The 24,000-nt window shown below is 40.8% G+C and overlaps 1 protein-coding gene across 1 annotated transcript in view; it reads right to left on the reverse strand.

Annotated features, from left to right (window-relative positions):
* Positions 1 to 24,000, reverse strand: part of LOC126100147 (LIM domain kinase 1) — a 158,207-nt gene that overhangs the window by 69,456 nt on the left and 64,751 nt on the right. Inside the window, exon 7 of the mRNA XM_049910689.1 lies at positions 6,172 to 6,304. Coding sequence (XP_049766646.1) covers positions 6,172 to 6,304 — 133 coding nt within the window. The remainder of the gene's footprint in view (positions 1 to 6,171; positions 6,305 to 24,000) is intronic.

Raw genomic sequence — 24,000 nt, forward strand, 5'->3', positions numbered from 1 at the left:
GATAAATAAATCATATCCAATTAGGAAACAACTAGTGGCCCATCAGTTAATACATCCACAGAGCTTTATCAAGAATGGGATTGACTGCCATCAAAACTTTTGAATCTGCTTACACTGAGGTGACCAAATTCATGGAATAGTGGCATGCACATAAACGGATGGCGGTAGTATCACGTACACAAGGTATAAAAGGGGGCAGTGCATTGGCAGAGCCATCATTTATACTTAGGTGATCCATGTGAAAAGGTTTCCGATGGGATTATGGCTACCTTACTGGTACTAACAGACTTTGAATGTGGAATGGTAGTTGGAGCTAGATGCATGGGACACACCATTTCAGAAATCGTTAGGGAAATCAATACACCAAGATCCAAAGTGCCATGAGTGTGCTGAGAATATCAAATTCAGGCATTACCTCACACCATGGACAACACAGTGGCCGATAGCCTTCACTTAACCACCGAGGTCAGTGACATTAGCACCGGGTTGCGCACACTAACAGCCAAGCAATGCTGCAGGAAATAACAACAGAAATCACTGTGTGGTGAAATTTGGCATTAATTAACTATGGTAGCAGAAGAGTGATGTGAATGCCTTCACTAACAGCATGACATCACATGCAGCACCTCTCCTAGGCTCGTGACCATATCTGTTGGAGCACAGAGGCCTGGAAAAACGTTGCCTTGTCAGATGAGTCGCCAATTCCAGTTGGTAAGAGCTGATGGTAGGGTTTGAGTATGGTGTGGACCCAATTAAGCCATGGACCCAAGTTGTCAACAAGGCACTGGGCAAACTGGTGGTGGCTCCATAATGGTGTGTAGATACGGTCGTCTGGTCCAAATGAACAGATCATTGACTGGAAAAGTTTGTTGGCTTGCTGAGTACATGCCAAGTCAAGTTGCTGCAATGCACGAGGCAAAAGGATGTCTAACACAATACCTCAGTGTAGAACAAGCACTGATGCCACTATGAAACATGTGGCAACCAGAGAGAACCATTTCCCCTATTAAGTGATGCTTTGTTGAGGAAGAAATTTTACATTTCATTGTTACATTTTAAAAATATGTATCTTCAGTTTCAGAACTGTTATAATCACAAGCTTTTTAACACTGTTTTACTTTTTCACTTCTTTCTGAAATTTTGTTGTAGTTTCTTGTTTATGCTTAAATTTTGTACACTACAGCGTTAAGGCTTTCAGCAGACTATGGACTACACAAACAAATATTATTATTATTCATCTTATTATAACTATTATTATTTTGTTAGTTTATTCAATCTTTTCAAACTACTGTGATCAGAAACCCATTACAACATTTGCCAACTTTTTGCCTTCTTTGGAGCTTCTCTCATGGATATCATTGACTGATTTAGACTTGGTCCTCTCCTGTAAATTTCTGAAGTCAACTGCTGCAATAAATTACTTGATAAATTATAACTCTTTCCAATTCTTTCTTTTCTACCAGTCTCTGGACAAAGAACTGCAGGTTACTGTGAACATGAAGTGTCATTACTAGATGGCCTTAAGCTAAATTTTTAAGGATAGATAACAATTTTCAACCATTCAAACTAAATGGTAATCTCTCTCTCTCTCTCCTTCTGTTCATCACTGCTAACCCTTTCGTGTATCTTGCCTCTCAGTGTGTTACTTTATACATCTTTAAATAAATATATCCGTACACAAGAGGACCCTCTCGAAAGAATGATATACACTTGAATCATATCAGATAAAGGAAATCTCATACAACAATAAAAAAGATAAATTCTATCTAATAAAAGCAATGAATTAATCAATGGAAAATCCAGGATAGAATGTCACAACATTATGAGAAGGAAAGTTGCTACTCACCATATAGCGGATATGCTGAGTTGCAGATAGGCACAACAGAAAGACTCTCACAATTATAGCTTTCAGCCGCTAAGGGCTTTGTCAACAACACGCACGCGCACGCCTGCCCACGCCCACAAACACGCGCACGCTTCCACGCACACGCACGCACGCACGCAATGACCGCAATCTCAGGCAACTGAAACCACACTGAGCAGCTGCACCAGTGTAGGATGAGATTGGTGACTGGGTGGGGATAAGGAGGAGGCTGGAGTGGGGAGGGGGAGGGATAGTATGGTGGGGTTGGCGGACAGTGAAGTGCTGCAGGTTAGACTGAGGGTAGGGGAGAGATGGGGAGGGGGTGGTGGAGTAGTGGAAAAGGAGAAAAAATAAAAAGACTGGGTGTGGTGGTGGAATGACGGCTGTTTAGTGCTGGAATGGGAACAGGGAAGGGGCTGGATGGATGAGGGCAGTGACTAACAAAGATTGAGGCCAGGAGGGCTATGGAAATGTAGGATATATTGCAGAGAAAGTTCCCACCTGCGCAAGTCAGAAAAGCTGGTATTGGTGGGAAGGATCCATGTGGCACAGGCTGTGAAGCAGTAATTGAAATGAAAGATATCATGTTTGGCAGCGTGTTCAGCAACAGGGCGGTCAATTTGTTTCTTGGCCACAGTTTGTCGGTGGCCATTCATGCAGACAGACAGCTTGTTTGTTATCATGCCTACATTAATGCACCACAGTGGTTGCAAATTAGCTTTAGGCCACATAACGGGTTTCACAGGTATCCCTGCTTTTGATGGTACAGGTGATGTTAGTGACCAGACCAGAGTAGGTGGTGGTGGGAGGATGTATGGGACAGGTCTTGCATCTAAGTCTATTACAGAAGTATGAGCCATGAGGTAAGGGATTGGGAGCAAGGCTTGTGTATGAATGGACGAGTATGCTGTGTAGGTTCGGGGGACGGTGGAAAACCACTGTGGGAGGGGTGAGAAAGGTGGAAAGCATAGGGGGGCACGACATTTCTAATTGCAGAGCGCGACGAGAGGTAATCTAAACCCTGGCGGAGAATGTAATTCAGTTGCTCCAGTCCTGGGTGGTACTGAGTTACGAGATGAATGTTCCTCTGTGGTTAGACGGTGGGACTTTGTGAAGTGGTGGGAGACTGGCAAGATATGACACAGGAGATTTGTTTTAGTAAACTGTTGGGAGGATAATTCTGGTCAGTGAAGGCTTCAGCGAGATCCTCGTATTTCGAGGAGGACTGCTCGTCACTGGAGATTTGATGCATGGCTAGTCTGTACGAAAGGGACTAAGTGGTATGGAACTGGTGGCAGCTGTCAAAGTGGAGGTATTGCTGGTGGTTAGTACGTTTGATATGAACAGAGGTACTGATGTAGCCATCTTTGAGATGGAGGTCAACATCTAGGAAGTTGGCTTGTTGGATTGAGTAGGACCAGATAAAGCAAATGGGGGGAGAAGTTGAGGTTCTGGAGAAATGTGGAAAGTGTGTCCTCACCTTTGATCCAGATAGCAAAGATGTCATTAATGAATCTGAACCAGGTGAGGGGTTTAGGATTCTGGGTTGGAAGGATTCCTCTAGATGGCCCACGAATAAGTTGGCATAGGATGATGCCATGCGAATGCCCATAGCTCTACCCCGGATTTGTGTGTACGTAATGCCTTCGAAAGAGAAGTAATTGTGGGTGAGGATATAGTTGGTCATGGCGACTAGGAAGGAGGTTGTTCGTTTGAAATCCGTTGGGCGTTGGAAAAGTTAATGTTCAATAGCAGTAAGGCCATGGGCATTCGGGATTTTAGTGTACAGGGAGGTGGCATCAATAGTGACGAGCAGTGCCCCTTGTGGTAAAGGTACAGGAACTGTTGAGTCGGTGGAGGAAGTGGTTGGTATCTTTTATATAGGAGGATAGGCTCTGGGTAAGAGGCTGAAGGTGTTGGTTTACGAGAGCAGAGATTTTCTCAGTGGGGGCACAGTAACAGCCCACAATGGGGTGTACTAGGTGATTAGTTTTATGGGCTTTAAGAAGCATGTAGAAGGTAGGAGTGCAGGTAGTGATAGGGGTGAGCAGAGATATGGACTCCAGGGAGAGGTTCTGGAATAGACCTGAGGATTTGAGTAGTGATTGGAGATCCTGCTGGATTACTGGAAAGGGCCATATAGAGGAATAATTCCTAAAAACCCAGAATCCCAAACACCTCATCTGGTTCAGATTCATTGATGACATTTTGCTATATGGATCAAAAGTGAAGACACCCTATCCATATTCCTCCAGAACCTAAACAACTTCTCCCCCATTTGCGTCACCTAGTCCTACTCAACCCAACAATCCACCTTCCTAAATGTTGACCTCCACCTCAAAGATTGCTACATCAGTACCTCCGTGCACATCAAACCCTACAAACCATCAGCAATACCTCCACTTTGGCAGCTGCCACCCATTCCATACCAAGAAGTCCCTTCCACACTGCCACACACCTGCAGTCATGCAATCTGCAGTGATGAGTGGTCCCCCTCTAAACATACTGAGGGTCTCACTGAAGCCTTCACTAACTGTAATTATTCTCCCAACCTAGTACAAAAACAATTCTCTCGTGAATTATCTTTCCAGTCTCCCACCACCTCCCAAAATTCCACTGTCCGGCTACAGAGGAGCATTCCCTTCATAACTTAGTACCGCCCAGGACTGGAGCAACTGAATTACACTCTCCACCAGGTTTTCGATTACCTCTCATCGTGCCCTGAAATGAGAAATGCCCACTATCCTTCCCACCCCTCCCACAGTGGTTTTCCACCGTCCACTGAACCTATACAACATACTCATCCATTCTTACACAACCCCCACTCCCAATCCCTTACCTCATGGCTCATACCTCTGTAACAGCCCTAGATGCAAGACCTGTCCCATACATCCTCCCACCACCACCTACTCCGTTCTGGTCATTAACATCACCTCTACCATCAAAAGCAGGACTACTTGAGAAACCAGTTATGTGGTCTACAAGCTTAGTTGCAACCACTGTTGTGCATTCTATGTAGGTATGATAACCAACAAGCTGTCTGTCTGCATGAAAGGCCACCGACAAACTGTGGCCAAGAAACAAATTGACCACCCTGTTGCTGAACACGCTGCCAAACATGATATCCTTCATTTCAATGACTGCTTCACAACCTGTGCCGTATGGATCCTTCCCACCAACACCAGCTTTTCCGAACTGCACAGGTGGGAACTTTCCTTGTTCCCATTTCAGCACTACACAGCCGTCATTCCACACCACACCCAGTCGTTTTATTTCTCTTCTTTTGCACTACTTTCCCACCCCCTCCCCACCTCTCCCCTGCCCTCAGTCTAACCTGCAACACTTCGCTGTCCGCCACCCCTACCATACTACCCTCCCCGTCACTGTTCCCGCCTCCTAGTTACCACACCCCAGTCACCACTCCCATCATGCACTGGTGCAGCTTGCTCACAGTGTGATTTCAGTTGCCTGAGACTGCAGTCGTGTGTTTGAGTTGCAGTTCGCGAGCACGTGCGTGTTGTTGACGAAGCCCTTAATGGCCAAAAGCTGTAATTGTGAGAGTCTTTTTGTCATGCCTATCTGTGACTCAGAACCTCTTGCTATATAGTGAGTAGCAACTTTCCTTCTCATAATACAAAAACAATAAATTCTCTGAAACTAAATGTTTCAGAATGGTATAAGTATAATATGAATGGACTTTCCGGCCACTGTTTGGTAGAACAATTTCGTACTTACTAACCAGAAGGCTGTCAATGACCTATAAATGTTTACTGTATCTTATATATACTGCAGAAGATTAGTAGTCTATTCAGGATTGTGAACGTAATGTTAATATATTTTGTTGCAGCTTGAAAATGAATAGAAATGTCAATAACTCACAGTAAGAAAAGTATTAAGACGTAGCTGTAAAAAGAGAATAATTTATGTCAGACACACTAAATGCTTCTCCCCATTCACATTAAGCAACCAATTTTTTTTTTACTTTCTGTGGAAACAGATATAAGGCATATCTTTTTGTGCAAAGCATGGTAAAAATATACTATTTAGACTAACAGAATACACTAATTGATATGAGAATCATAAACGAGGATACTCACCTGCAGATGAACGGTAAGAATCGACCCCCCCCCCCCCCGCCCACACACACACACACACACACACACACACACACACACACACACACACAGACAGACAGACAGACAGAGAGATAATTGGCACAGTTTAATCTTCACCACTTCACAGTATGTAGCATTTTTTATTTAAAGAAAAATAATGTTAATGAAATCAGCAATTATTCTTCATATTACCTGGAGCACAGTGTCTGAATAACGAATCAGGTTTTCTATATTTTCAATTGGCTGGTCCTTCACTGGAGTTCCATTTACTTCCAATATTCTATCTCCAATGTGAAGGGACATCAAATCACTGCTCATGTCCAGCCTGCAATAATGATTTTGATTGTTTATTATGAAAGATTTGGGGAAACAGTGCTGAAGTAGTTAGAGTTCTATTTCACACAAGAAACAGGATAGCTTACAGGTAACGCATTCTGTTCAGTACGTCATGAGGAATGACATTTCAAATGTGACATTTAATAAAACATGATAAATCATTGCAGCTTGCATTCATCAAGGTTTGAGGACATCACAGCACAAATTTTCCACTTGTTAATGTATGTTGACGTTAGTAAGGAACTAAATTTGTTATCTATTATAGACTAATCTTAGAGCTGAACACTCCTTAAAAGAAAGGAGCACCTCAGTTCAGGTATCACTCTCAGTAAACCAGTTCTACCCTGCCATTAAGGTTAATGTTAATGTGTACTGTACTGATAAAGTATTCATTTCATTCAGAAATAAACCTCAGGTTTTGTTCAACCCACCAAACAGTTTCCTGTAAAGTTGCTAGTGCTGCAGATCAAAAAGGAAGGGAACAGTATGGTGTTTGGAACAGCAGAAAAAGAGGTTTCTAAAACAAACTGACAAACAAATTTTCTCAAAGGCAGGAGTCAAAGTTCAACAGCACACAGTTGTATGTACTCCTTAACATCTACAACCATTCTAACAGTCAAAAGATTTCAAAGCATACCTTGTGGCATGGTCCAAGTGTGGATAATACAACACACAATTCTATCATTTTGGATATATGAACAAATGACGTCCATCAGGTATTAGACTATCCCCTCCATCACCTTTACTTACTTCAGACAGCTGCCACCAACACTATCTGAATATAAACATTTGCACCAACCTAACAAGTCTGCTTATCTAATTCTGGGAACAACCAAATGGGCACCTCGCTTGACAATATATCCTGGATCCTTTAGACAGAAAAATTTACAAACAACAGAAATACGATTCACAAACTTCCCTACATAGCTCAAAAAGTGGAAAGATGAGCTGCATTTGGAAAAGCAATCACTTAGTATCCAAAAAAACAAATATATAAAGGACATTATTGTTGTTTAAAAAAAAAGGGGGGGAGGGGGGACGACTATGAATGATCACACAAGACAATGCTCATACTCTTCTCTTATCAATACTTCTCAAAGTGCTAGTAAATACCCTTACAACTTAGTCTGCACAATCTGAGGAAATCTATAATGCAGAAAAGGCCAGATTTTTGAAAGAATATTGATGAATTATGTGACGGATGTGAAACACTGATGCTCTCCTATATGAGACTTACTCACACCCAAAATAACCCCAGAACAGAGTATACGTCTTTTTGTCATATTCCTGTAATTGTATAGGTTACTGTCTTCACTTCAGGTGAATGTGCAATTATAATAATTCTGCAATATGAAGCAAGGTTTGTCTATGAAAACTACATCCCTCCATTCACTTGCAGTACGGCCCCAATATTGTCAAGTCATAAGAAACATGTCCATCTTTGCACTACTGCGAGTGGGACACACACTGCTAGCCATTCGGTCTGTATACCACTGTTGTCTTGCATACAGTGTATGATTTGATCTTGTATTTCAGGCCAGAAACTAGTCCTGCTCGAAGTGCTCTCTCTCTTGTCAACTTTGTGTTAGTCTATGATGAACATTTGTTGTCTAATAATCATCATTATAGCCTAAAAATGACACACTGTAGCACGTTCTATGTTGAAAATATGGAGTACCTCTGAGCTGCATAAAGGTGTCACATTTCTACTCAGTAAGACAATGTCTCTAGCATGTGTGTGTGGTATTATGTAGTAAACCTTGTCAACAGACTACATTTCCCTTACAATTAAAATGGAAATGTGCCTATCCACAGCAAAAAGCATGCCTTCCCTACAAAGCACTGTTTCCATGAAACCCCAGGGGAGTTCACAAAATATTTCAAGGGGTTCACCAAATTTTTTTTTCATAATGTTGGGTTTTGAGGATCGGATATTATTGTTTCCTTATTTTTGTTGCATTATCACAACATAAATTAATATTTACTGCAAATGCCTGATTTACAGTTATGTAACGACGTTAGAAATGCATTTAAATTCACTAGAACAAAAATCTAGTCTGCCAGCTTTTTGAGTACTCTAACAATACTAACAACTGTACCATGACCCCACTAAGGAATGGTTATATGGCAGTCAGGCCTTTGATTTTCAACAATAGCCTACTACTTCTTTCCTTGTGGCACATGCAATAAGTTGTCAGTTATGTATCAGAATCTTTTCTGTTTACATCAAAGTGGATAACTGGTTGTAAAGGGAAACAGGGTTCAACAAAATTACAATTTAGTGTTGTGTCAGTAGGTCATTAGCTTCTAGTGATGTATGCCAATCTGAAAATAGAGAAGCATTTATAAAGAAAAGAAAGTATGATAATTACATCAGGTTTGTATTTTCATACATAGGTGACGGACCGTCCAAGATCAAATTATGTTGTTTGTGGTGAGACTCTTGCTAACAGTAGTCTGACACCTTCCCTACTTAAATACCATTTAGGAACTAAACACATCACCCACATCAATAAATGTGCCTGTGGTGTCGATAGTTCCCATGCCACAGTGTAGGTGCACGCTCGTAGAGTGGACGAACTACACTCACTACAGCGCCCTCTAGTTGATGTTGTGGAGCTCAACGAGTGCTGCTCTGCTTTCAACCCCAACTTAGCTTCTACTTCATAGAGAGGATAGCCATTACAGACTTTGCCTTTGTTAATTCAATGATAGTTTCTCCAACTACTAGTAACTGTTAGCTTTGATAACGGACAACGGCTTCACACCTACGTGCTCATCTTTACCAGAAGTCACTGACTAATATTCTCTATTAAATGTGCTTTTACTTTACATGCAGTACTGAAGTGCTTTAACTCTCCTGCTCCTACTCGCTTCCTTCATTCGGCCCATTTTGCAGATCACATGAGCAGACCCTAGTGCTGCCTTCCAGGCATGATACATAAGTGCCATTCTTTTTTATATGAAAAGCTACTGAGTGGAAAAACCATTTAACTACTTTTGTATCAGCTGCAAAAAGTGACAATGAGAATGCTCTTCAAACGTCTTATCGCTTTAGCAATAGGATGCCTAAAACTGCAAAACCTCATTCAATAGCTGAAGATTTAGTGCAACTATGTATACATTATTTAGTACAGTGCATGCTTGGAGAATCTTGCACAAAAAAGTCAATATGGTACCACTGTGAAACAATACAGTCAACCACCGAATTAAAGTCTTGCCAAATTATATCAAAAATGAAAGTTTGGAAAGAGTATGTGCCAGCCCTTTAGCGATTCAATTTGACAAATCGACTGATGTTGCCAATTCAGCCATTTTATTACTTTTCATTTGTTATATGAAAGGGGAGCCTGTAAAAAGAGGAGTTACAACTGCATAACATTAAGAGAGAGAGGAGGAGGGGATATATTTCAGTTAACTGATGAGTACTTTTGCGAAAATTCAGGAGACTGAACTCACTGTGTAGCCATTTGTTCATATAGTGTGAATCTATGACAGGATGTTACACTGGGTTTGTTGCCAAAGAGATATCAGTAGTGCTGAATGCTTCTTGTGCACACTGCTGCATTCACGGACAGGCTCTTGCTCCTAAACACATGCCAGATGGATTGAAATCCATGCTGGTGGATGCAGTGAAAATAATTTAGGCTTGCCCTGTAAATTCCAGCATCTCTGCAGAGTTTTGTGAGGAAATGGGAAGCATTTACAAATTTTTATTGTCTCACACTGAAGTTAGGTGGCTATCTCATGGCAAAACTATTTCCACACTACTTGAGCTTAAAGAAGAAGTCTACATTTTTCTCACCTGCCGTGCCTTTCACAAAGCAAATTGCATGGAAGACGAAATCTGGCTTCAGGTTTGAGATTATTTGGTAGAAATTTTCTCAAAAATTAACAGCTTGATCTTGTCTCGCCATGGGTCTAATATAAATGATTGTATTGTGCAAAATCATATCTAATCACTCATTGAAAAACTTAATTTTTGGGAAATGTGTTGCAATAGGAATCTAACAGAGTGCTTTGACACCCATCACAACTTCCTAGTGGAAAATCAATGTCAAGAACACAGTTGCAGAATATTTGCAGAGTTTTGGAAAAAATCTTACAGAATATTTCCCTGCTATGCCCAATAATAACAACTGAGTCCAAATCACTTTGAAGAGTCAACAATTTTAGAATCCACATTAAGCATAAATGAAAAAGAGCAGCTTCTTCAAATGTTCATTAATTTTCAATTACAAAAAAGTTATAAATCATTGTCATTAGTTGAAGAATGGAAAATCAATGATGGAATGTAACAATATTGTGAAAAGGAAAGTTGCCACTCACCATATAGGGGGGATGCTGAGTTGCAGATAGGCACAACAAAAAGACCATCAAAAATATATCTTTCTGCCAATAAGGCCTTTGTCAAAATTAGACCACACACACACACACACACACACACACACACACACACACAAAGCACACAAAGCACACAAGCACGACTGCAGTCTCAGGCATCTGAGGCCACGTTGTGAGCAGCAGCACCAGTGGCAACTTGGTGGAGGTAGGAGGAGGCTGGGGCGGGGAAGGTGAGGGATAGCAGGGCAGGGGTGGCGGACAGTGACATGCTGTGGGCAGCACGAGGTGGAAAGACGGTAGGGCAGCTATGCACAGTCGGGAGGTCAGATGGAGGACAACTGAGAGGTAGGAAGGAGGGGGGGGGGGGGGGGGTTAGGAGCAATAACGGAAAAGGAGAGAAGTAAAAAGAATGGGTGCGATGGAGGACTGAGGGCTGTATAATGCTGGAATGTGAGAGGACAATGACTAAAAAAGATTGAGGCCAGGAGGGTTATTAAGTTCACACCTGCACAGTTCAGAAAAGCTGGTGCTGGTGGGAAGGATCCATATGGTACAGGCTGTGAAGCAGTAATTGAAGTGAAGAATGTCATGTTTGGCTCAGCCACAGTGGGTCCACTTGCTTCTTGGCCAAGACAGTTTGTTGGTTGTATTTCCTACATAGAATGCAGCACAGTGGTTGCAGCTTAGCTTGTACATCACATGACTGGTTTCACAGGTAGCCCTGCCTTTGATGGGTTTGGTGATGTTTGTGATGAGACTGAAGTAGGTTGTGGTGGAAGGATGTAAAGGACAGGTCTTGCATGTAGGTGTATTACAGGGGTATGAGCCATGAGGTAAGGGGTTGGGAGCAGGTGGTGTGTAGTGATCAACAATATATTGCGTAGGTTCAGTAGACGGTGGAATACCACAGTGGGAGGGGTGGGAAGGATAGAGGCAGGACATTTCCTATTTCATTTCAGGACACAAAAAGAGGTAGTTGAAACCCAAGCAGAGAATGTAATTCAGTTGCTCCAATCCTGGGTGATACTAAGTTATGAGGGAAATGCTACTTTGTGGCCAGACGGTGGGTCTTTCTGGAGTGGTGGTCAGTCACTCCTCAAATCCTTAGGCCCACCACAGAACCCCTCCCTGGAGTCCATCTCTCTGCTCACCCCTACCACTCCCTGCACTCCATAGCTTCTACATGCTTCCTAAAGTCCATAAACCAAACTGCCCAGGACGCCCCATTGCGGCCCCCACTGAAAGAGTCTCTGCTTTCATAAGCAACACCTTCAACCTATTACCCGGAATCTACCCTCTTGTATAAAAGATACCAACTATTTCCTCCATCACTCTCCACAGTTCCTGTCCCTTTACCAAATGGTGCCCTCCTCATCACTATTGATGCCACCTCCCTTTACACTAAAACCCACTACCTGTGAAACCAGTCGTGTGACCTACAAGCTAAGCTGCAACCACTGTGCTGCATTCTACGTGGGCATGACAACAACAAGCTGTCTGTCCGCATGAATGGCCACCGACAAATTGTGGCCAAGAAACAAATTGACCACACTGTTGCTGAATACGCTGCGAAACAAGATATCTTTACTGCTTCATGGACTGAGCCATATGGTCCTTCTCATTAACACCAACTTTTCGGAATTGCCCAGGTGGGAACTTTTCGTGCAATATATCCCCTGTTCCCGTAACCCTCCTGGTCTCAACCTTCGTAAGTCACTGCCCTCACCCATCCAGCCCCTTCCCTATTCCCATTCTAGCACTACACAGCCCTCATTCCTCCATCACACCCCATCTTTTTACTTCTATGCTTTTCTGCTATTGCCACCCCCACCCCTCACCACCTATCTGCTACCCTCCTCCTAACCTCCCGACTGGGCATGGCTGCCCTACCCTCTTTCCACCTCATCCCTGCGGACTCCCCAACAGCATCTCACTGTCTGCCACCCTTACCCTGCTATCCCTCCCACTCCCTGCTCCGTCCTCTTCCTCCCCCACCCAGCTGCCACTCCTATCATGCACTGGTGCTGCTGCTCGCAGTGTGGTCTCAGATGCCTGAGACTGCACTCCTGTGTGAGAGTTGCATTTGTGTGTGTATACGTGTGCGTTTTGTCGAATTTTGATGAAGGCCTTATTGGCCGAAAGCTGTATTTGTGACAGTCTTTTTGTTCTGGTATCTGCGACTCAGCATCTCTGCTACACTGTTTGTCATTAATTGGTTTTTGCTTAACTTTAAAAGAGTTCCCAATGTTAGTGAATACAGCCATAACGGCTTTATTGCCCTTTTTATCCACCAATTTGTGCAAAAAGTCATTTTCTTCCTATGCCTGTTTAAAAGGTAAATACAGATACAGGCTTTGTGCTGAAAGTAATTTCAGACTTTATTTATCTTCAGTGATTCGTGACTTCAAAACTCTGTGCCATAGAAAGCAGGTGCAACCTTCTCACTGAATTCCATGGAAGAGATGAGTAATTACAACAGAAACTTGTATTTATTATTGTAACTAGGCCTGCACACTGTGTAACTTTTAAGCTGTAACTAGAATAATTTTAGGTTTTAACTGTTAATAATTAAATTCATTTAAGGTTATTAAACCTTTTGCTTGGAATCGAATTTTATGTATGTCTACTTTATGTATACTTAAAAGTCAGCGGTTCACCTAACTCAATTTGTTGCTGGAACTGCTGCTATAGAAAACGGTCAATTCCCACCTGTTGAGGAATCTTTAAGACTCATCATGGCACTATTCTCATTTCTGCTACTTTTGATCACTAGTGTATCTGACAAAGTTCTGACAGCTTCTCTGTGTGGTGTCTCATAGGCATTAGCAGTGTAGAAGATTAAGACTAATGCAAGTGTAGTCTGGTGATTTACTACATCATCACTGTTATTATTTTAATACTTTATTACACACATTACAGGCCTTTTATCAGACCACGTGAAACACTCTTGACTACTTGTTCTTCCTGTTCTTCCAGTACTCCTTCAACCATTAACTAAAAGGCTTTCTTCTTTTCACTTTGGCCTTTAGGTGCTGTTTTCTCTGACATCAGTTCCCATTTGTGCACCTTGTGTCTATAGACGTCTAGGTCCATGACGTCCGCTGAAGCTATCTGAGCTCTTTCCAGACCAATTTTGACTTGTGTCATCCATGGTGTAGTGGTCTTGAGTCTCTGTATGTACTGAGGATTCTGTTCGTGAGTCTGGTCTGTGGGAGTCTGTCTGTGTGTCCATAAAATTTTAGTCGCCTCTTTCTAATGTCCGCTGCAATGTTGGAGAACTTCTCTGTGGTGGCCCTGGAGTGAAGCCTGTATCCATCGTCCATGAGTTTTGGCCCAATAATTTTCCTAATGATTTTTCTTTCCTGTGTGAGAATGTTCTCAAGGTCAACCTTTGTGTGTAACATCAGTCTCTCACTGGTGTATAGCACCTCAGGTTTGAGTACAATGTTGTTGTGACAAATTTTGGTGCAAGTGGACAGACATTTCTGGTTGTAAATACCCTGTGTTTTGTATAAGGCTCTCTTCATTTTCAATAACCTAGTGTTCTGGGCAATTTTCTCCTTTCCTGTCGGTTCGAGCTCTTCACCTAGGTACTTAAGGTGTGTGACCCTGCTGATCTTGCCACACTTCGTGATCAAATTTGGAATGTTTAATTTCATGCAGAAGAACTCCATTTTCTGAAAGGAAATCTGTAGCTCTACCTTTTTCTGCATGCACTTTGAGTGCTTCTACCTGTCTGATTGCTGTAGTTTTGTTATCCGTGAGTAGTGCCAGATGGTCTGCAAAGGCTAGACAGCCGACCTCCGGCTTGTCCTTGGGTCTTCCAAGTCGCACTGGCTTCCAATGGCCTTGAATTTGCAACTCTTTCTCCCATTCCTTGATGACCTTATCCAGCACTAGGTTGAAGAGGACCGGTGAGAGTCTGTCACCTTGGCGAATACCTGTCTTGACCTCAAAGGGTTTGGAGATTTCGTGTCTGTCAGTGTCTGTCTGATCCGTCGCAATGTCTTGCTGTCCAAACCCTGTTCATGTAGAATGTTGAACAATGACTGGCAGTTGATGGAGTCATATGCCTTCTTGAAGTCAATGAAGGTGCATGTGACTTGACTTCCTGAGGGCTTTGATTTTCAGAGTAGTCTTCAGATTGAAGATTTGCTCTGTGCAGGAGCGATCAGGAAGAAGCCTGCCTGGTATTTGCCGATCTTATGTTCCAGTTGGTTCCATGTTCTTTGGAGTAGGCAAGCTGAAATACGTTGTATGTGACTTGTATTAGTGAGGTGTCCCTGTAATTGTTCACATCTGTAGGGTCACCCTTTTTGCACAGAGGATGGATCAGTGTGCATTTCCATCTGTCTGGCAACTTTTCTGACATCCATATATCTCTGATGATCTGTGCGAGTTCTCCGAGAGTTTGGTCCGAGGTTTTTCAGTAGTTCGGCCACTATGCCATCTTCACCAGATGTCCTGTTGTTTTTGAGGCTGAGGATGAGGCTGAGGATGTGCCTGTGGACTTCCTCTTGTGTCGGGGGTAGTGAGCCTGTGTGTCGGTCTGTAGGTTCTTCATCTGGGAATCTATCTGTGAGTTCTGGGCAGTTGAGAAGTACTGTGCCAGTACCTTACAATTCTCTTTATCCGTCAGTGACAATTTTCTGTCATTATTTCTAAAGCAGAGGTTCAGTGGTGTGTATCCTCAGATGTGCCCTGTGAACATCCTGTAGAAGTCCCTTGCGTTGTAGTTGCGGAAGTTGTCCTCTACAAAGTGTAGCTGTTCCTTCAGGTATTTCCTCTTTGATTGTCTAATAATTTTTGCTGTTGTCTTTTCATGTTTCGTTGAACACCTGTAAATTTTTTGGGGACTTGTTACTGTTGTATTTCTGGTATGGCAATTCCCTGGTGACGAGTGCATTCTCACAATCAGTGTCCCACCAAGGGTGCTTTGTATTCTTCAGAGGAATGAGGGCTTGTGCTTTTTCTATAATTTTTTTTTAAATTTTGCCAATCATCTGTATGTTCTTTTTCCCAAGCCTCTTATCACTATTATTATTATGACTATTATTATTAGGCTGAGGCCTTACTGTGTAGTGTTTTTCCTTCAAGTTTAATCAACACAATACATACACAACAGACTTTAGTCATCAATAATATATTCTACTTCACTATTTAAAACAGCTTGCCAATGCTGTGGTAACTTCTCAATTCCACAACTGTAGAAATTATGTGGTTCTGAGGTGAAGAACTCATTGAACCATGTTCGGAATGCATTTTCAGCCAGAAAGGTAGGTCCTTGAAGGTTGTTCAACACAGTGAAAATGGTGAAAACCTGAGTTGCAAGATCAGGTAAATAAAGTGGGTACAGAATGACTTCCTAACCAAACTCCTTTGTAGTGTTTTTTGTCAGTCTAGCAGAATATGGGCAGGCATTACTGTTGAGTAGCATCACTTTATGCAGTCTTCCTGGTCGCTGTTCTTGGCATTGCATCCACAAGGCATCTCAGTTGCTGACAATAAATGTCAGCAGTGAAGGTTACGCCTTGGGGAAACAATCTTATTACACTACACCATCACTGTTCCACCAAACGCGTAACTATCTTTTGTGCATGTGCACAGGTCTTTGTATGGGGAGGTGCTTCTTTGAGCTCAACTATGCCTTTATTTTCCTGATGTTAGCATAAAAACACCATTTCTCATCATCAGTAATAACACAGGATAGAAATGTCGGTGGTGTTCACAAGACATCTGATGACGAGCAAGCAGGTGCACATATGTCCACCTGCTAATATTTATGATTTTGGCTCAGAGCATGCAGTACCCCATACACCCGATTTTTGAACCTTCCCCAATGCATACAAATGTCGCATGGTGGTGGAATGATCAGAGTTCATAAAACTTGCCAATTTGCCAGTTTTCGAGTAAACTGACTTGGATCATTGTGGATTATTGGATTTAAATGATCTCTTTCAAAGCCAGAATGTCAAAACAATCCTCCCTAAAATAAGAAAACAATTTTCTTGCCAGGCTCTGTGCAATGGAATTATCCTCATACACGGTGTAAATGTTTCTGACCCTCTTTGCTGCCATCACCTATCTATGGAACTCAAACAGAAAAATGTGTCAAATGTTATGATTTCTCCAATTTGCACACCATTTTCCACAACTCCACTCACTCTCTCCAAATGATAAAATGACAATATGCAAACTTAAGGCAACAGTGAACTACAAATAAAAAATGACAATTTAAAAAAACACAGTAATATGAATTCTACATGCAGAACAAACACGGTAACTTATGCATCAACCTATCATCATCATCATCATCATCATCATCATCATCAATACTATTATGACACAGTAATTGTTTCAAAAGGTAGTAGAACAGTAAAAATACATATTTATGTAACAAACTTCCTTACCAAACTCAGCTAACTGAATGAGCTGTTAAATGAGAGAAATCATTTGCTTTTAATATGTAATAAGCAAAATTGAGAATAGAAGCTTTCGAAATGTGGTGCTACAGAAGAATGCTGAATATTAGATGGGTAGATCACATAACTAATGAGGAGGTATTGAATAGAAGTGAAGAGAAGAGGAGTTTGTGGCACAACTTGACAAGAAGAAGAGACTGGTTGGTAGGACATGTTCTGAGGCATCAAGGGATCACAAATTTAGCATTGGAGGGCAGCGTGGAGGGTAAAAATCGTAGAGAGAGACCAAGAGATGAATACACTGAGCAGATTCAGAAGGATGTAGGTTGCAGTAGGTACTGGGAGATGATGAAACTTGCACAGGATATGGTAGCATGGACAGCTGCATCAAACCAGTCTCAGGACTGAAGACCACAACAACAACAAGCAAAATAGCTGATAAATTATTTGTTTTATAATTATTCAGAGCACTACATGTGAAAGACAAAGCATTAGCACGTGTTCTCCATCGACTATCAAATTTTCTGTACTTTCTTTTCAAATCAGTGTAATGCTTCACAAATGATGACTTATTAGTATACTGTTGGTCATTTTAAGTCTGGCTCCTAGCTTCACAGTGCTGCTTGTGCATTCTTATTCTTAATTCATCACATAAACCCCCTCAGACCATTATTAAATCCCTGTCCTGCCTGTGCCCAATCATAGTCTTCCTCATTAGATGTGGTCTGATCTCAAAATGGATTCCTTTAAACTAATAGTTCACTCTTGGGATCAAATAAGGAATTAACTTTACAGACTAAATGTTCCCCAGCCGAATAATTTCTTCCGATTCTGAAGAATAAAATAGTAATGATATGAAAAAGACTAAGTTAATTATTGAAAAAGAAGGTAAGTATTACCTTTTAGGAGCACATGTAGTTCCTTCTCTGACAGACAAAGATTTTCATTCATTGTGTACCATGTGATTACTTTTTTCAAATAAAAACACTGATTCAACTTTATGTAAAACTTGAGAAAGTCAGTGTTTCCTCTTGATAACATTTTATAGAGCAGTTATATGGTGACAATAATAATTATGATAAGAGGACATTGTTATCAGGAGAAACAAAACTGGTGTTCTACAGATCGGAGCACGGAATGTCAAATCCCTTAATAGGGTAGGTAGGTTAGAAAATTAGAAGAGGGAAATGGATAGGTTAAAGTTAGATATAGTGGGAATTAGGGAAGTTTGGTGGTAGGAGGAACAGGACTTCTGGTCAGGTGAATACACAGTTATAAATACAAAATCAAATAAGGATAATGCAAGAGTAGTTTTAATAATAATAATAATAATAATAATAAAATAGGAAGCGGACAAGCTACTATGAACAGCATAGTGAACGCATTACTGTAGCCAAGATAGATATGAAGCCCACATCTACCACAGTGGTACAAGTTTATGTGCCAACTGGGGAGGCAGATGATGATGAGATTGAAGAGATGTATATTGTGATCAAAGAAATTACTCAGATAAGGGAGATAAAAATTTAATAGTCATAGGGGATGGAATTCAATAGCAGGAAAAGGAAGAGAAGGAAAAGTATTAAGTGAATATGGACTGAGGGTAAGGAATGAAAGAGGAAGCCACATGGTAGAATTTTGCACAGAGTACAACTTTATCATAGCTAACACTTGGTTTATGGATCATGAAAGAAGGTTGTATACATGGAAGAGGCCTGGAGAAACTGGAAGGTTTAAGACTGATTATATAATGGGAAGAAAGAATTTAGGAACCAGGTTTTAAATTACAATACATTTCCAGGGGCAGATGTAGACACTCACCACAATTTATTGGTTATGAACTGTAGATTAAAACTGAAGGAACTGCAAAAAGGTAGGAATTTAAGGAGATGAGACCTGGATAGACCGAAAGAACCGGAGGTTGTGGAGAGTTTCAGAGAGAGCATTTGGGAACAATTGACCAGAACAGGGGAAAGAAATACAATACAAGAAGAATGGGTAGCTTTGAGAGATGAAATAGTGAAGGGAATCAAATAGGTAAAAAGATGAGGACTAGTAGATATCCTTTGGTAACAGAAGAGATATGGAATTTAACTGATGAAAGGGTAAAATATAAAAATGCAGTAAATGAAGAAGGTAGAAAGGAACACAAACATCTCAAAAATGAGATAGCCAGGAAGTGCAAAATGGCTAAGCAGGGACAGCTAGAGGACAAATTTAACAATGTAGAAGCATATATCCCTAGGGATAAGGTACATACTGCCTACGGGAAAATTGCACAGACCTTTGGAGAACAGGGAACCACCTATCCGAATATCAGCAGCTCAGATGGAAAACCAGTCATAAGCCAAGAAGGGAAAGCAGAAAGGTGGAAGGAGTACATAGAGGGTCTATAGATAGGCAATGTACTTGAGAGCAATATTGTGGAAATGGAAGAATACTTAGATGACGATGAAATGGGAGATGTGATACTGCGTGAAGAATTTGGCAGAGCACTGAAGGACCTAAGTTGAAACAAGACCCCAGGAGTAGACAAGAGCATGCCATGACAAAACTCTTCCATTGGTAGAAATGTTTGAACACGTGAGGCAATACTGACCCTACGACTTATCTTAGAAGATAGATTAAGGAAAGGCAAACCTACATGTCTAGCATTTGTAGACTTACAGAAAGCTTTTGACAATGTTGACAGTATACTCTCTTTCAAATTCTGAAGGTGTCAGGGGTAAACTACAGGGAGCAAAAGGCTATTTACAATGTGGTCAGAAACAGATGGCAGTTACAAGAGTTGAGGGGCATGAAAGGGAAGCATTGGTTGGGAAGGGAGTGAGACAGGGTTGTAGCCTATCCCCGGTGTTATTCAATCTGCATATTGAAGAAGCACTAAAGGAAACAAAAGAAAAAATTTGGAGTAGCAATTAAAATCCATGGAGAAGAAATAAAAACTTGAAGGTTTGCTGAAGACATCGTAATTCTGTCAGAGACAGAGCATGAGGAGGTACTGAACAGAACTGGGGAGAAGAGGAATTTGTGGGACAACTTGACTAGAAGGAGGGGTTAGTTGGTGAGACACGTTCTGAGGCATCAAGGTATACACCAAGCAGATTCAGTGGGATGCAGGTTGCAGTAGTTACTCGGAGATAAAGAGGCTTCCACACAATTGAGTAGCGTGGAGAGCTGCATCAAACCAGTCCCTGGTCTGAAGACCACAACAAAACAAAAAAAAGAGGAGAGTTGGAAGGAGTTCCCGAGAACTGCACTTTGCATAAAAAATAAAAAAGTTTGACTTCCTGATTCTAACATACATTTGAATTTTCCCTGTGAGTGACATAGTTCCTTCATATAAGTCATAACTTAGTGTCATGAAGGCAGTATGGACTATTTTATAGTCTAGAAAACTTAAGAGCCCCTTAAGCAAATCAGGCAACAGACTGAACAGCTTTTGAGGTAAAAACTGGAAATTTTAGTTTACTTTCAGTCACAAATCATTCATGTTTCATTCAACCATTACGAAATTTGCATAGTCACGCAATGCAAGTGTTAGTGACAATTTCATGGATTACCTCAGGGAGAACAAATGTAAATGGACTACTGATCAACACCCACTGCAGTCACTGTGGTGAATCAGAAAAGGTCAGATCTTAATGTTACTGGAATTTCCTTATACAAACAACATGTACTTTGTAGTCTATTTTTCCAGGAGGAAAAAAGTTTGATAGGAGCCAAACTGAACTAAAAATAAAACTGACGATATTATCAAATAGTAATAAAATTTTACACATTGTTAAAACTCTATACAACTTTTAAAAAACCAAATGATAAAAGAAGCACAGTAGGAACAGATCCAATACTAGAGGTAAACAACTTATCATGGACGCAGTCAAAATCTACAATTAAACACACCGATATTTAAAGAAAAAGTCAGAGTTTCTAACAAACAACAGGAATATCATACAATATCCTGAATTAAACACTACTATTCATAAATATTTTCAAAAGAATGTGAGAAGATTCGATGGAAGTTTGGTCATAAATAACTAAAGAAGTAATAAGAATATTAAAATACTTTAATAGTAAGGGAGACAACTCCCTGAAAAGACGAAGCACTAAGAAGTCAACAGGTGTGCACAAAAAAGAAAGTGAACTTGCTAGCTTTCAGAGTAAATCTTTCTTGGGCTGGATTACAAACACGCGGGCGCGCACGCACACACGCGCACGCACGCAGCACCAGCTGGATGCACAATGCCGGTGCTGCAGTTCAGCAGGTGGACTAGGTTGAGGTAGGGGTTGTTTTGGGTGGAGTAGGAAGAGAGGCAGAGGAGGCAGGAAGAGGGGGTTGGTAGTTAGCAGCACACACTTAAAGTGATGAGGATGTTAACTAGGAGGGGTGACAGGAAGGAGGAAAGGTAAACAGTTATGTGGAGTGAGTAGGGACAATGTATTACCAGCCATTGAAGCCAGAACTATTACCAGAGCGAAGCTGTATTGCAAGGATAGCTCCCATCTGTATGGTTTGCAGAAGGTGATGACAGGATAAGGATATAGACGTCCAGAGTTTTGAAGCAATCATGAAAATTGAGCAATGCTATGCTCAGCTGCATGTTGTGTCACTAGTTAGTCAACTTTATTCTTGGCAACAGTTTGACAGTGATCATTCATCCTGGTAGACAACTGGTTGGTAGTCATACCAATATACAAAGCTGTGTACAGTGTTAGCAGCAGAGATGGTTTACGAATGGCTACTTTCACTTATCGCCCTGCCTCCGACGGGTTAGGGTAAGCCTGTGACAAGACGAGCATGAAGTGTTGAGTGGGTGGATTAGGCAGGTTTTGCAACTCACTTTTCCACATGGATATGATACCTGTGGAAAGATGTTGGGAATGGAAGAACATGAAAACTTATGTTGAGGAGATGGTACAGTAACAACAGTCCGAGTATTTTTGTATATGTTGTATAATTAAAGAAATGAATTAGAAACAGACAGTGAGTAATGAAAATAATGACATTCCTGCAGTAACAAGATGAACCATATAAAGAAATTCCAGGTACTGTATGATGAGGAGAAGTATGTCAAAGATCATAGCATTTCAACTTCAACATACACTATATGGTCAAAACCATGGAGAAATAAAGGGATCTAGAACAAAAATTACAGTGTCTTCAAGAGAAGAAAATTCTCCAATACTAGAATACTTCTGTAATTTTTATGCTTAAAAAATAAAAAAAAAGAAAGAAAGAAAGAAAGAAAGAAAGAAACGCTGTAGACCTATAGACCTACCAGCCTTCTCCCCTTTCTGCAATGTACAAGATTTTCAGATTTTCACTACAATTACAGCCACCTTCAATGAAATATCATTAAATTTCAAATGTGCTGAGGAACAAGCTGGCTTTAAAAGTGGATACAGCAAAATCATGTAGTTATTAGAAAAGCTTTTGACAGAGTTTCAATAAATTTTATACTAACAGACTACAGGAAACACAGCACTGATACAGTGTAGAATATATACATCAGTGTTACAGCTTATTTCATCGGGACTGTAGGAAATTCAGAATCTAAAGAGTTTTGCAAGGATTTCTTTCCCTCCAATACTTGGTATCTAAAATATCACCTGGTAGTGGAACATGTATGAACCACCAGCTTTTTGCTGCTTTCATTGTACCACATGCCTTTATTGCAAGTGAACTTTGATAAGAAACATTAAAACTTAATATACCTACTTTTGAAGTAAGTCTGAAGAATTATTACAGAACTAAAATAACACACAAAAAATAAAATAGTAGAAATTAACGAGTAGGTAACAGAATCAGTTTAATGAGATTCTGTACTAAGGGTAGTTGATTGGTTGGTTTGTGGGATTAAAGGGACCAGACTGCTACGGTCATCGGTCCCAAGGGTAGTTGAAACTGACTGCATGAACGGGGGGGGGGGGGGGGGGGGGGGGGGGGGGGGGGGGGGGGGGGGGGCAGAGGCAAAATGGCCTGTAATACTTCATAAACTAAAACAATGTTCCATAACAAGTTTTCCAAGGTGTCTGATACAAAATTTGCAATAATTGTGGGCTACTACTTTTGACTTATGATAGCGAGTCAATCGATTCATGGACTTTTAATTCAACTATTTAAAACAGCGGGTTGCTCAGCAAACAATAGAGACATGTACTGGCATTACTAGCAGAGGAAAAAAATGTATTGCTGAACACAATGGAATGTAAACAGGGAGGGAAAGGAAATGGAGGTGTGCAGGACATGTACCCAGACGAATAATAGTATATACACAAAGATTTTGGCTTGATTCAACCAGGTAAGAAAAAACCAAGTTAAAGACCTAAAGACGGTGGATAAATGCATTTGAAAACATACAGGAGCAATATGGATGAGAGACACTAAAGACAACCATAGCCATCTTTGCTTAGCAAATACAAAGGATGATCACTAAACTGTTACATTACTTGTTGCGAACTCTGAATTTCTTCTGATTGTGGTTTCATGTTTCTTTATACTGCTTATCACTAATGTCATAACTATCATTCTCTCAGTTCAATCTCTTGCACTCTACAATAAATTAATGTTTGTCATTCCACAAGCTACTTAGACAAGTTAGAACAATGGCTACAAACATGATTTTTATAAAAATGAAATGTGGTGCATAACTGGCTACAAGCTAATTTTATTTCAGCCTCTTATTTTTGGTCTAACTAAAAAGCGAAATAAAATCACTTACAAAAAAAATTGCTGATCTCAAAGCATTGCAAATTATCTTCTTATAGAACATATCAGTTACTCATGGAACATAATTGATTATGATGTTTTTAAAACAATTCAACAAGTTATTCACTGCACTGAAATTTTCAATACCAAACTTCAAGAGTTATTTTATGAGCCTTCTCTTGCAGTATGATTCAGCTTATAGGAATGTTT

This window comes from Schistocerca cancellata, chromosome 9 (genome assembly GCF_023864275.1).
Source record: "Schistocerca cancellata isolate TAMUIC-IGC-003103 chromosome 9, iqSchCanc2.1, whole genome shotgun sequence".
In the NCBI taxonomy this organism is placed as follows: Eukaryota; Metazoa; Arthropoda; class Insecta; order Orthoptera; family Acrididae; genus Schistocerca; species Schistocerca cancellata.